At 47.6% G+C, this 13,930-nt stretch overlaps 1 protein-coding gene across 9 annotated transcripts in view; it reads left to right on the plus strand.

The window, feature by feature from the left end:
* Positions 1 to 6,630, plus strand: part of ABHD6 (abhydrolase domain containing 6, acylglycerol lipase) — a 72,304-nt gene extending 65,674 nt beyond the window's left edge. For all 9 annotated transcript variants that reach the window (XM_041762266.1, XM_041762269.1, XM_041762261.1 and 6 more), the window contains 4 exons: positions 590 to 747; positions 1,996 to 2,050; positions 2,264 to 2,364; positions 5,483 to 6,630. In XM_041762266.1, the coding sequence (XP_041618200.1) occupies positions 590 to 747; positions 1,996 to 2,050; positions 2,264 to 2,364; positions 5,483 to 5,659 (491 nt within the window). In that variant the 3' untranslated portion in view covers positions 5,660 to 6,630. The remainder of the gene's footprint in view (positions 1 to 589; positions 748 to 1,995; positions 2,051 to 2,263; positions 2,365 to 5,482) is intronic.
* Positions 6,631 to 13,930: the final 7,300 nt, after the last annotated feature.

Here is a 13,930-nt window from a genome sequence, read left to right on the forward strand (position 1 = left end):
AGGGGCTATGTAGCAGACACCTCCTGCCCCAACATGGGGGGCGGCTCAGAAGGGGCCTCTCTCTCTCCCTGTGGTAATGTATTGACCTTCAAACAGAGATTACTAAGTGGCTCCAGGCCAAGGGAAGAAGGCTGTCAGTCACTCCATTCCTGCCACCATGTATTTTATTAGCTCTCCTCTCAATGATACGAGGTGAAGGGGCTCAGGCAAGTTGTCTTCTAGACTAATGCTGCTTAAACTCTATGCTACATGTGCCTCCCTAGCAACTTGATCAAGTGCAGATTTGGATTCAAGAAACTTAAGAGAGGGGCTGAGATTCTGCATTTTCTACAGGCTTCCAGTACTGCTGGTCCATGGACCACAGTTTGAACAACCGATCCCTGAAACATCCCGAAAGAGTTTTTTTCTGTGTTTCTCGGAATGTGGTTTAGACTTCAAGCAAGGATAGCAGTAGCAGTGAAAAAGAAATCTGGTGGAAAGGCACCTGAAATATATTAGCTCTAGGCCGATATTGGAGGTTTCCTATATAAAATGGGAGTTGGTAAGAAGGTCGATACATTGCCAAGATGTTTTGGTTTGAATCCCACAGGCCTGCAGTACTCAACTGATAATCAATTTGTACAGCGGCTCAAAGAACTGCAGGACTCAGCCGCCGTCGAGAAGATCCCCTTGATCCCATCCACCCCAGAAGAGATGAGTGAAATGCTCCAGCTCTGCTCCTATGTCCGCTTCAAGGTGCCCCAGCAGGTACCGTGACCCCAGCTGCGATAGGCCTGCCCTCTGACAAGTGCTTGGGTGGCCTGTGCCAGCTTCCTGCTCGCACCCCTTCCCTCTTGTGCTCCTCTCTGTCATCATTCAGCGGGTGTCTCTACTGTGCCTGTGACATGCCAGGCACCGTGTCTGGACAGTGGTGAAGAAAGAAGACAGAGAAGGTACCTGGGCAGACACAGGCCAGTGCAATTAACAAGTAAATACTTACAAATTGTGATAAGTCCTATGGAGGAAGTGAAAATGGTATAGTGATGGAAAGCAGGGCGGCAGAGGAGACTTTGCTAAGCCCCTCTGAGGAAATAGTGGGGGCACAGATGGGAAGAACATAGGTAAGTGCAAGACACTGGAAGGGGGCTGCGGGTTGGGGGGTGACTGGTCCCTAAAGAGGGAGAGCGGCAGAGGGAGGCAAGAGATTGCAGAGACTTTTTTCCTTTTCTCTTTTCTTAATTTTAGGACTGCTTTACACTCTTAAGAATTATTAAGAACCAGGGCACCTAGGTGGCTCAGTCAGTTAAGCATCTGCCTTTGGCTCAGGTCATGATCCCAGTGTCCTGGGATCAAGCCTCATGTTGGGTGTTGGGCTCCTTGCTCAATGGGGAGTCTGCTTCTCTTTCTCCCTCTGTCCCTCTCCCCACTTGTGCTCTCTTTCTCCCTCTCTCAAAAAAATAAAATCTTGGGGGCAACCCTGGTGGCTCAATGGTTTAGCGCCACCTTCAGCCCAGGGCCTGATCCTGAAGACCTGGGATCAAGTCCCACGTTGGGCTCCCTGCATGGAGCCTGCTTCTCCCTCTGCCTGTGTCTCTGCCTCTCTCTCTCTCTCTCTCTCTCTCTCACATGAATAAATAACTAAAATCTTTAAAAAAAAAACCTTAAAAAAAAAACCTAACTAAACAATTACTTGATGTTATTTCCAGCCTTGATTGTATCTTAGGCTAAGCAGAGAATATGTCCAGGTGAAGTGGCTATGAGCCCATGTCAGGTGTTTTTACATGCTTTGGCTTCCCAGGATTAGCCAATTTCCTTCCTAATTACAAAGGAAAGAGTATCAGTTGACCCTAACTCCCAATTACAATGCATCCTACATGGTGGGGGTTTGGAGCACCAGGCCCTAAACCTTGACAATGCCGTAAATTGCTAGACTTATCTCCTTCGCTGTCCCAGATCCATGGGGCTTGAGGAAACACACCATGTCTTGCCTTCTAATGGTGGCCCACTTCTCCGCAGATCCTTCAAGGCCTTGTTGACGTCCGCATTCCTCATAACAACTTCTACCGAAAGTGTAAGTAGCCCTGCTGAAGCTTTGCACTTGTGACAAGTGAAGCCTCGTGGGTGGCTGGCTTTTGTATGTTACATTTATGACACTTTGATAGCTTTCTGGGGCCCCTAAAAGACAGAAAGTGGTGGCCCGGACTCCATGACTGTCCCAGAACTCTACAGCACTGCCCACGGCACAGCCCAGCATCCACTCACTTTGTTTTCCTTGTCTGCAAAGTGTTTTTGGAAATCGTCAGTGAGAAGTCAAGATACTCCCTCCATCAGAACATGGACAAGATCAAGGTCCCCACACAGATCATTTGGGGGAAGCAAGACCAGGTATGTAGTGTGTCCCTGGGACCTCCTTTGCCAGTTACAGCAGCTTCTGGGGACAAGCAAGAGGTCTTTTATCAAGGGAGCCTCATTGACTGGTTTCTGATACCAGGAAGAGATAGAATGCACCTTGGTGAGGTGCTGATATTTATGGGGAGCATCATTCTCTGCGTTGAGAGCAATTATGTTGATCTTTTAAAATGAAAGGCGATTTTAGGGACGCCTGGGTGGCTCAGCAGCTGAGCATCTGCCTTCGGCTCAGGGAGTGATCCGACGGTCCTAGGATCGATCCCGCATCGGGCTCCCTGCATGGAGCCTGCTTCTCCTTCTGCCTATGTCTCTGCCTGCCTCTCTCTCTGTGTCTCTCATGAATAAATAAATAAAATCTTAAAAATAAATGAAATGAAAGGCAATTTTAAATCACTTTTGTCAAAACCATGTAGTCTCATAGTACAAAAAACTTTAAAGAGTACAAAAAAGGCTTTATAATGAAAATGGGATCTCTTTTCCATCCCAGATCCCAATTCCTATTTCCTTGAGGCAGCTTTTACTGTCTTGTCTACCTTTCTTACATTTTCCGAGGCAGGGATTGACATGTTTTCTGTGAAGGTGGCAAATATTTTCGACTTTATGGGCCCTACTATCTCTGTTGCAACTCCTGAGCTCTGTTGCTGTGCAAAAGCAGCCATAGACAATATGCAAACAAGTGGCATGATAGAGTTCCAGTGAACTTTTATTTCTGCAAACAGGCAGTGGGCCATTGTTTGCTTACCACTATTCCAAGCACTGTACAGCCTGCACAGCAGAACCTGGCAGCCCTTCCCAAAAAGAGTTCTGTGCATCAGTTCAAGTATTTCCCCCTCTGTGTTCAGTCCACCAGAATGGGAGGGCCTTGTAGAAATATATAAGGTCTATTACTGTTTACGTCCCTTCAGCCTACCAGCACAGTGCCTGGGATGCAGGAGACCCAGAGTATACAGTGAGTGAATGAGCAAGCAAGCAAGCAAGAACATAAATAAACACACTAGCAAAGGGACAATCCCACCGCCTGACTACCTATACATTTAAGTCAGCTAACAGATTTATATTGAGCACCTGCTACATGCCTGTCACCATGTTAGGCTCAGGGGATACAGCAGGCACCAAGACAGGATCCCTGAGCTCCAGCAACTTCTAGTCTACCTACCATTAGAATGCATGCAGAGCTCAAACTCTGGGTGAGGTATGTCATGTGAGTGTAAGGTTGGATCCTGTCTTGGTAATTTTTATATTTTGTTCAAGATGGATCTTTTTGCATTAATGCTTATTTTTTTAAATACTGCATTAAAATAATCTTCATCTTGATTACTGAGGTCTTTGGAGCCTGCGTAAATTTTGTGCCCCCAAGGCAAGCGCCTCACTGCCCTCACCCTAGTCCTGGCTCTGGCCTGAAATGGGATGGAGGAAAATTGTTTGACCATCTATGTGAACGTCTTGCCTAAGAAATAGCTGAGGCAGTTCCCATAGACATGCATACCTTCAGAGGGTCCACATAGCTATTTCACATACCTCTGAGTGACCATGGGGAATGCTGGATTGGCCAGCTTAACAGTGTCAAAGCTAGAGACTCATGTGGGTTATTTTTGAGCTATGGTTACTGACCTCTCTGCAAGGTAGATTTTCAGTTGGGAATTACTACTTTTTCATGCTTTGACTGGTTGACTCCACCTGCATTTCCTCTGGGCATTCTACAGAAGCTGAGCTTTATTTCTGCTCAGACCATTACCAGAGCAGCCTTTCTTGTGAGTGTGGGGCCGGCAGAGGTGTCTGATTCCTCCTCCATGGGGTGCCCCTTTCACTAAGCTCCCTACTTGCTGCTCCTATTTGTGGCCCAGGGGGGTGCTTTGCCATGCTCTGTGCTCCCTACCGTGGCTGAGGCATGCTGCTCACCCCAGTTCCCAGGTGGAAAATCTTGGTTTTAATGGTCTGGGTTGACAAGAATGGAGCTCAAAAATAGACAGCACTTGAGTTTGTGAGGGGTCTTGCTTTTGCATTGAAGGTAAAAGGAGGGGTCCTCCTGTGTGGGATGAGTTGAAGGTGTAAGTGATGACAAACAGGGAACAAATACAAATCTGACACTACAGGACAGTGTTGGGGAGAAAACATTGGACAGGTATAAGGTAACCCAGGTGATAGTGAAATTAAGTGCATTGTTCAGGAAGGGTCAGGGGTCAATCCTGGAGAGCCGTGGCATTCATGTCAGAAGAGCATTCCCCATTCACAAATATCAGGGCCTGTGGTCACACAGCTCTGGGGACCCCCAAAAGACCTTCAAAGGAACATTCTCCTCCCCCTGGCTTGGGATAATTAGCCTTCACCTCTTGTGTCTTCCCTGTGTGCCCTTCCCAGAGCTGGCCGTCTCTCGTCCAGGACGGTAGGGTGCATTCTCGGGGTCCAGCCTGATTGTGGCCATCTCTAACACAGCCCCGTGGCTCCCCACTGCCCTCAGACAGAGGCCCATCTCTCCACCAGGCCTTCCCTGCTCCCTGCATGCTGTGTCTCAGCCTCCAGCTACCTGCCATCTCCTGCTCTCACCATGACCTGCCCACCATCTGCATATCTCCCCTCTGTGCACTCTCAGCTCCCAGGATGTCTCCCCCAGGGGAGCCCTCGTCTGCTGACCAGCCTGGCTTCCCTACCAGACCAAGAAACTTCCTCATGGGCAGGGACTATGTGTTTCCCCTTTCATAATGCTGGCAGAACACAAGTCCTGGCACCAGATTGCAGAATAAAACAGGCATGCAGTCGCTTCGGTCAGAGAACCATGAGCATCAACGCTGAAGTGACTTGGTCCTTTTTTTTTTTTTTTTTTAATATGTATTTATTTGAGAGAGAGTGAGAGAGCACAAGCAGGGAGAGGGGCAGAGGGAGAGAAAGAAGCAGGCTCCCCGACGAGTAGGAAGCCCATTGCGGGGCTGGATCCCAGGACCCTGGGATCATGACCTGAGTTAAAGGCAGGCATTTAACCAGTGGAGCCACCCAGGTGCCCCTGAAGTGATTTGGTCCTAAACATCACCCCTGCCAGGCCCCGCACACACACAGGCTTGTAAGTCTTCTCTATCTAGCGTCCACTCTCGCCCCACAGGTGCTCGACGTGTCTGGTGCGGACATGTTGGCCAAGTCAATCGCCAACTGCCAGGTGGAACTTCTAGAAAACTGTGGGCATTCCGTGGTAATGGAGAGGCCCAGGAAGACAGCCAAGCTCATCGTTGACTTCTTAGCTTCTGTGCACAGCCCAGGCAACAACAAGAAGCTGGACTGAGACCCCGACCGCAGCCTGCGCTCACACACAGCATCTACCCCCATCTCCAGAAGCGGACGCGGCCACCGTTTCTCAGGGATCCTGCCCCTAACGTGGTCGGAGCGCCAGCGTCCCTGAGGAGGCCAGTCCCCCCCGCCACCATCCCTGTCCCCGGCCTCGACAGATCCACAGAGCTTCAGGGGCCATGAGGGAATCTCCAAGATATTTTTTCACAATCTAGAAACTCCTGTGGGACAAAGTAAAGAAAACCCAGCCATGAAATCTACCCGGAAGTCTTCGAGTTCATGTTGCAAAGCGGCTGCCTTGGACCGTGATCACCGAGGCCATTTCCTTTAAAACATCCTTCACAGACTGAGAACTCGAGGTTTTCCTGTTGCCTCGACATTCTCCCCTGCATGGTCAGTGGCTGTTTTAGGAGCATTAGTCTCCATCTGCTGAGCCCTTCTCATTTCTGTCTAGTTTTAAGTCTTGCATAGAGGCCCGTATGTGAATGCACTGTGTCCACTGCAAGACCAGGAAGGAGAATGCAAACTGTAAGAAATGTTAGCACATGAGGAGGGGTGCAGGTCCACTTCTGCTAGCCCTCCTAGCTGCCAGAGCAGTGGAGAGCACAGGTGGGTGGTTTGATGGGCTCCCCCGCATGTCAGCCCCTGCCATAAGGGAGCCCAGAACCGTCGAGGTATGAAGAACACCTAGCAGGGTGGGTGTCCTGGGAATAATTTATTATTTTTTAAAATAGGACTAATGAAGCAATAATGTGCTATAATCAGACTCGGGTTCCACCACACAAGCACCTCATGGGCCTCTTTTCTATCTTACTGTGCTATGAAGACCGTTGGGTGTAAAATACTAGTTTGTTAATGAATTCTGTGAATTCCGTGAACAGTAATGTGATTGAAAATAAATCTAAAACAGCTGTAAACGTGACCACAATGACATGAAATAAATTTAATAAATCTAGATCAGCAACATGCAGACAGTTCCGATTCCTAAGCTCTTATTTATTTTTTAATTTTTATTTTTAAGATTTTATTTATTTATTCATGAGAGACAGAGAGAGGAGAGAGGCAGAGACACAAGCAGAGGGAGAAGCTCTCCGTGAGGAGAGCCTGTTGTGGGACTCGATCTAAAGACCCCAGGATCACGACCTGAGCCCAAGACAGAGGTTCAACTACTGAGCCACCCAGGCACCCTCCTAAGCTTCTATTTAAGTACAACGCTGGCAGATTTTCTGTTAACTTTAAGAAGTGTTTTTTCAAGTAAGGCTTATTCGAAGGCATTGGAAGACCTTTGTTAGTTTTCTTTTAAGAAGTCATGTTTGTAATTTTTATTCAGCTGAAATTATATATCAGAAACAGAAGGCAAGAGTCATCAAACTGTTCCTTTTGACCCTTGTCTGGTGTACAGAAGAGCACTTAAAGTCCCCAGAGCCTTGGGGCACCTGGGTGACTCAGTTGGGTAAGCATCTGACCCTTCATCTCAGCTCAGGTCTTATCTCGGGGTCATGAGTTTGAACCCTGCATTGGGCTCCATGGAGCCTACTTAAAAAAAAAAAAAAAAGAAAGAAAGAAAGAAAAAAAATCTTTGGAGCTTAAGTCTTTCAAATCTTTTTACAGAGAGCCTGCAGCCAAGTAGTTCTAGAAATAAAGTGAGATAAACTTTATAGTTTAAAAACTATGGTTTTTAGTTTAAACTTTATATAGTTTAATTTATCAGAGAAGAGTAGAACACAGATCTTTAAAAACAAGATAGAAATAAATAAATAAATAAATAAATAAATAAATAAATAAATAAATAAAGTGATGTCTCAGATGTTGGGCTGCAGATAAAGCTGTGTTGAGAAGGAATGTTATAGGCCTCAGTAACATACTAGCAGAGAAGAGGGGCACCTGGCTGGCTCAATTGGTGGAGCCCGCAACTCTTGATCTTGGGGTTGTGAGTTCAAGTCGCACACTGGGTGTAGAGATTACTTAAAAATAAAATATTTTTAAAATGAAAAATCATTAATCAAAAACTAACCTAGCAAAAATAGATGGACATAATACAGGTGAGAGCAAAAATAAATGGCTTAGGAAAAAAAGTAGATATTAGACACACTGCTTGTTCCAATCTTTCCTGTTCATCAAGTATTCTGAGCTTAATGCAGTCCTGGGGAAGGGGGTCAGTCTGGGTGGGTTTGGGTGATGAGGGATGGTACCCAGGGTAGCCGAAGAAGCCTCCAGCCTGGGGTAAGTACCACAAATGGAAACCATACTGCGTGCAGGAATTGTTATGCCCGGGGGTGAACAGCAGCTAAGGATCACATCCTCATTTACTGCTGTACCGCACCCACACTGGGCTCATCCAGGCAAGGTGTGTGCTGCCCATCCCACCAAGAGGACAGTGGGCAGGGTCTGCAGCAGCAGGATGCAGGGCTCACCTCCTCTGCTGCTGTCACTGGAAAGCATCAACAGGAAGTCATGAGCAGAGCATATGAAAGAGTCATTTGGACAAACCTACAAAGTGGGTTGTGGTGGTTCTCCTTTGGGCCTGCAGTTTTGATGCCACTGTGTAAGGAAGACTGGAAAGCAGAAATGCACAGCATCAGGGAACCTGGGTGGCTCAGTCAGTTGAGTGTCTGCCTTTGGTTCCAGTCATAATCTCAGGGACCTGGGATAGCCCCTTGTCGGGCTCTCAGCTCAGCTCGGTGGGGAATCTGCTTCTCCCTCTCACTCTCTTTCTCTCAAATAAAATCTTTAAAAATGAAAAACGAACTGCATAGCTCCTCTTTGCACCCTGCTTTCTGCCCTTGTGATGATGAAGAACTTGCTGGTTACTGCCAGCTGGCTGCCCCCCAAGCCACAGCTCAATGGGTCATGTGGCGGGTGTTTTTAATGACAGTCTTGGGAAGAAGAAAAGGGTTCATTCATCATGGCCTTGCCTGAAAGACCGCCAGAAGCTTCTGAAGTGACAGTGGAAAGCCCCGAGAATCACAAGCGGATTCTACACCCACTTCCTGGAGTGGGGCCTTCAGGGCTGCTGAGGATGGACCCTGGGGGCAGGATGGAGCTGAGGGACAGGCCATGCTTAGGTCTTAACTGCCCCCGCTCTGGGCTTCTTATCTGGCACAGAGGCAGTACCAGCAGTGACTGATGAGAGAAACACATCGGCATGATCCTGCTGCCCGTGTGTGTAAGTCTGCTTTCCATTTGAGGCCCCATGAGTATTCCCCATCCCAGGGAAACTGACTTGTTGCTTTCTCCAAAGGAAGTGCCCAGAAAGTACTGTGAGATTTTATAAGGTAGGTCAGGCCAGCTGGAGGACTGAACTAACTGTGCACCAGATGCTCTTCAAGTGTGTTCCATGCATCTCACACGTCTCTGGAAGGTACATATAACCTGTGCCCATTTTACTTTTTTTTTTTTTTTTTTGAGATTTTATTTATTTGAGAGAGAGCACAAGAGTAGGGAGAGGGGCAGAGGAAGAATCAGACTCCCTGCTGAGCAGGGACACCCCCCCACACACACACACACACACACCCCACCCCAATGTGGGGCCTGATCCGGGGACTCAGATCATGACCTGAGCTGAAGGCAGATGTCCAACCTACTGAGCCACCTAGGTGCCCTTTATTTTTACTTTTTAAGCTGTGCCCATTTTATAGCCAGAAAACTAAGGCATGGAGACATGTGGTATCTTGCCCAAGGTTACACAAATAAGTAGAGAGGGGTGTCTGGCTGGCTTATTTGGTGGAGTATGCAACTCTTGATCTCAGGGTTGTGGGTTCAAGGCCCCATGTTGGGTGTAGAGATCACTTAAAAAAATAAGGGGTGCCTGCATGGCTCAGGTCACAATCTCCGTGTCCTAGGATGGAACCCCAAGTCAGGCTCCCTGCTCTCTGGGGAGTCTGCTTCTCCTTCTGCCTCCCCCTCATGCTCTCTCTCTCAAGTAAATAAAATCTTAAAAATGGGACACCTGGGTGGCTCAGCGGTTGAGCGTCTGCCTTTGGCTCAGGGAGTGATCCCGGTTTGGGGATCAAGTCCCACATCGGGCTTCCTGCATGGAGCCTGCTTCTCCCTCTGCCTGTGTCTCTGCCTTTCTCTGTGTCTCTCATGAATAAACAAATATGATTTATGATTAAAGGTGACTTACAAAAATAATGCTTTCACTGGTTCAGGCAGGAGCTCTCTGGCCCAACTTCCAGTGAAGCCTGGGGCCTGTTGGCCCACCTGAACCAGGACCGTGTGTGGCTGTTCTAGCCACAGATCACCAAGGCCGCACCTCAGGCCCCTGCTAAGGAAGGTGACCTGGTTGTTCTACTCAGCAAATAGTTAAGGCCATCCTATTGCCCAGCTTCCTGCTGGGAGGAAACAAGCATATCTACATTCCACATTTAAGGGTGCTGCCTGAAGGGACAGTCTGCTCATCTTCCAGCCTTTTATAGCCAGGACCAGTGTCATGCCCTACCTGGAAGGGCTTATTCTCCTTGTTAATACCTTCATCCCTCAAAAAAAAAAAAAAAAAAAAACAAACCTTCATCCCTCTGCCATACTCTGGAAATAATCATCAGTGTTGGTTCGCCCAAAGGAGTTTTCTGGAGCGGAGGTCTCCTCTGCTTCTTCCCCATTGGGTCAGGCTTAGAAGGTGGTCAGTTGATTTGGCTCTGCGCCTTGCTGCCATTCCAGAAGTGCCCAGGGCTCTGCCTGGGATCAAGTTCAGGCTCCCTTTGAAGGGTGTCAACTCCCTGGACTTCATACTGGCCAGGGCTTTCCCACTGCCTTCAGAAAATTTTTAGGTGTTTTTTTTTAAAGATTTTATTTATTTATTCATGACAGACAGAGAGAGAGGCAGAGACACAGGCAGAGGGAGAAGCAGGTTCCCCACAGCCCGATGCAGGACTTGATCCCAGGACTCCAGGATCACACCCCGGGGCCGAAGGCAAGTGCAAAACCTCTGAGCCACCCAGGGATCCTCCCACCCGCCTTTTTTAAGATTTTGGGGTTTTTTGTTGTTGTTGTTATTGTTGTTTTTTAAAGATTTTATTTATTTATTCATGAGAGACACAGAGAGAGAGAGGCAGAGACACAGGCAGAGGGAGAAGCAGGCTCCATGCAGGCAGCCTGACGGAGGACTTGATCCCAGGTCTCCAGATCAGGCCCTGTGCTGTAGGCGGCGCTAAACCGCTGAGCCACCCGGGCTGCCAAATTTTAGGTTTTAATTAAATATAAATGCTGACTTTAGGTCCCTCGTTTACTTCCCAAGCCCTGAATATCGATCTCAGGACAATCATCAACTGGTAGTTAATTAACGTTGGTCTAAAATGATAGATGCAGATTTTAACATCCACATGTACCAGCCTTCTGCTTTGGGGACTTCCTGTCTTAGATCGAGAAGTCTTTTATTAAAAGTGGCAATTCCCTGGGTCTGTTCCAGAAATGTTTGCTGCAATACTCTTTGGCCAGGTTTGGAGCACTCTTCACCCCATCTGTTTCATCACTGTCTGTCTCCTATCCGTCTGTCTGTCTCTTTCAACCACACACACAGGCGCACAGAGACACACCCTCCCCTGACAGTTGGGAGCTCTGCTCTTCTGATCCTTCATCTTGTATGTCTTCCAACACCACTTCTTTAACCATACAGACTGGGCTTTCTCACCATCCACTTCTCTCTCCTCCTTCCATCCACTCCCCCGAGCCTCCTGCCTAAGTTGGATGATGCTCATGCAATCTCTCCATCTCTGATAGGAGGCAAAAAAGTAGAAGAGGGGATGGGAGTGGTCACAGATGGAGCAGTGGATATGTCCTCAAATTACCCACTGAGGTTGGAGCCAGGTGCCCAGCTGTCCTGTGCTTGCTGCCCTGGGGCTCTGGACTGGAAGTCACCAGGAAGTGGGCCTGTGTTTGCCTGTCCGTGCCTATGATGGGACGAGGGTCTTGGGTGACCATCATTAACCTAGTCAGGGAGAGGATATCAGATGGCTCCTTCAGTAACCAGAAGGCTCCTCTCCCTTGGCTCCTAGAGGAACCTTTCCTTCATGGCTTGTTGGATCTTTGGTCTCTATATCCTCCAGGCAATGACTAGGAAACTTAGGGGACACCTGAGGGGTTTCCAAGGTCCAGCAGGGGATGGGAGAAGGAAGGATTCTTCAGGGCAAGAATGTGGCAACTATTGACATGAGTATAGGTCTACAACCTATAAGAGCCAGATGTGATTCTGAATTTAGAGAGTTTCCCATTTTAGAAAGGTATTATGGTGTGTACACCACAGATTATGTAACATCCCCAAGTGGGGTCTGGAGCTGCCTTACATGATCAAATACATTGACATTTCTGCTGTGCAATGTATGAATATCCACAGTAAATGGGACAAAAGCTATAAAAAGCTTCATCTCTGTTCAGATTAAGTGTTGGTTGCCACATGAAGAAAGATTCGGTTTCCATGTTTTTCTTGGATTTCAGAATTGCAGATAAGGGATGGCAGGCCTCCATTCCCAGTTTCCTCTCTCCTGCCTTGGGGTGGGGGATTGGGGGGCATCTTAAGGAAGAGTTTGTTCTTCCAAGGGGGAAGAGAGGCATATAGATGGGTGTGGTCTATGGCTCTCTCGTGACTATTAGGGGCAAGTCCTGATTTTGATTTAATAATTGTTAAATTATAAAAATAATACCTTACCACTTTAAAACAAATCAAACAAGGGCACCTGGGTGGCCCAGCAGTTACGCATCTGCCTTTGGCTCTGGGCGTGATCCTGGGGTCCTGGGATCGAGTCCTGCATCAGGCTTCCCACAAGGAGCCTGCTTCTCCCTCTGCTATGTCTCTGACTCTCTCTGTGTCTCTCATGAGTAAATAAATAAAATATTTAATAAAATAAATACATAAACAAAACAAAATACGTTTTAAAAAATACACTTATATATACATATGTATAAATGGAGAGGCCCCTACAGCTGGTTTATTGATATTTCATTTGTTTTTACATAAATGGGGTCATGCTGGACATTACTGGTGCCCACCCTGCATCCCCTGCTCGCTCTTTTCACTTACCTCTATGTCTTGGGCCTCTTACAGATCAGAAGCCACAGATCCCCCAGGTTCCTATAATGGAGATGCAGAGGCCCCCAGAGAAAGGGGGGGATACAGAGAGGGTGGACTTCTTTGTAGAAGAATCTTTGCTAAATCCCTCATAAAGGATCTCTGAATTTTAAGAAATTCTTGGGCCCCTCCAGAAACAGGCTACTTAATTACAGGGTGGTTATCTTCTCCCCAAATTCTCCCTTCCTAGAGTCCTTGAGGCTTTTTTTAGGGGAGAAGTTTCTAAGGTCACTTGGAAGAAAAGCTTCCTCTGTCATTTAAATACCTTTCAGAGATGCTGGATGAAACAAAATTAAATAGTCTGGCTTCCGCTCCAGCCCCAACACAAGCAGGCGGCTGACTGGGAAGGAGCAACAACATGCTCAGAAAGCAGCCAGGGATGGGGCCCGGGATTCTGAGACTGCCTTGGATGCTGGGGATGGTGTACACTTGACAGTCTGGGCAGGAGCTTCTGGTCTTTTTTTTTTTTTTTTTTTACCATTGACTAGTGAGCTGCCCCCCCAGGGTCTTTGCCTGCTGCTAATGTCCTTCCCAGATCCCTTTACTGACAGCTGCCCACCCTCGCCCCACCTACTGTGAGTACTTGCTGCTGAGGAAACACACCTGCCCTCACAACAGGAGATGCCTGAGAGGTTGCCTATCCTCTTACTCTCACCTCCTGGGGTTGCCAGACAAAATACAGGATGCCTAGCTAAATTTAATTTCAGACAATGAATACTCTCTTAGCAGAAGGATATGCCATTCTTCGTTTATCTGAAATTCAAATTTAAGTGGGCAACTGTATCTTTATTTGCTAAATCTGGCAACCCTACAGTTGGCAGTCAATGACTGGGGAGGAGTATGATGAAGGCTTGGCCCCTTTATGTCCAAGGCTGGAAGCTTGCTGGTATCATTTATGCCCCAGGGTTCCTGTGGGATCAGCCTGAGGCCGGGTGTCAGTTGAACCCCCAACTTTGCTTAGCTTCTTTCCCTGCCTATCCTGCTTTCCTCCTCCTCCATGAGAGCTGTCCCCAATAAATTACTTCCACAAGGATCTCTGTCTCATGCTTGGCCTCTGGGGACTCAAAAAACATGCCTGCTTTTTCAGTTTCCTGCTTGGAGATGATGCTCTGAGTTGCCTCCAAGAGCAACTTCCAGCCTTGTCATCCCATGGGTTCTGGGGCTTCTTTCCACCTTAGACAAATGACTTATCCTCTTTCAACT

Source organism: Vulpes lagopus, chromosome 7 (assembly GCF_018345385.1).
Source record: "Vulpes lagopus strain Blue_001 chromosome 7, ASM1834538v1, whole genome shotgun sequence".
Lineage (NCBI taxonomy): Eukaryota > Metazoa > Chordata > Mammalia > Carnivora > Canidae > Vulpes > Vulpes lagopus.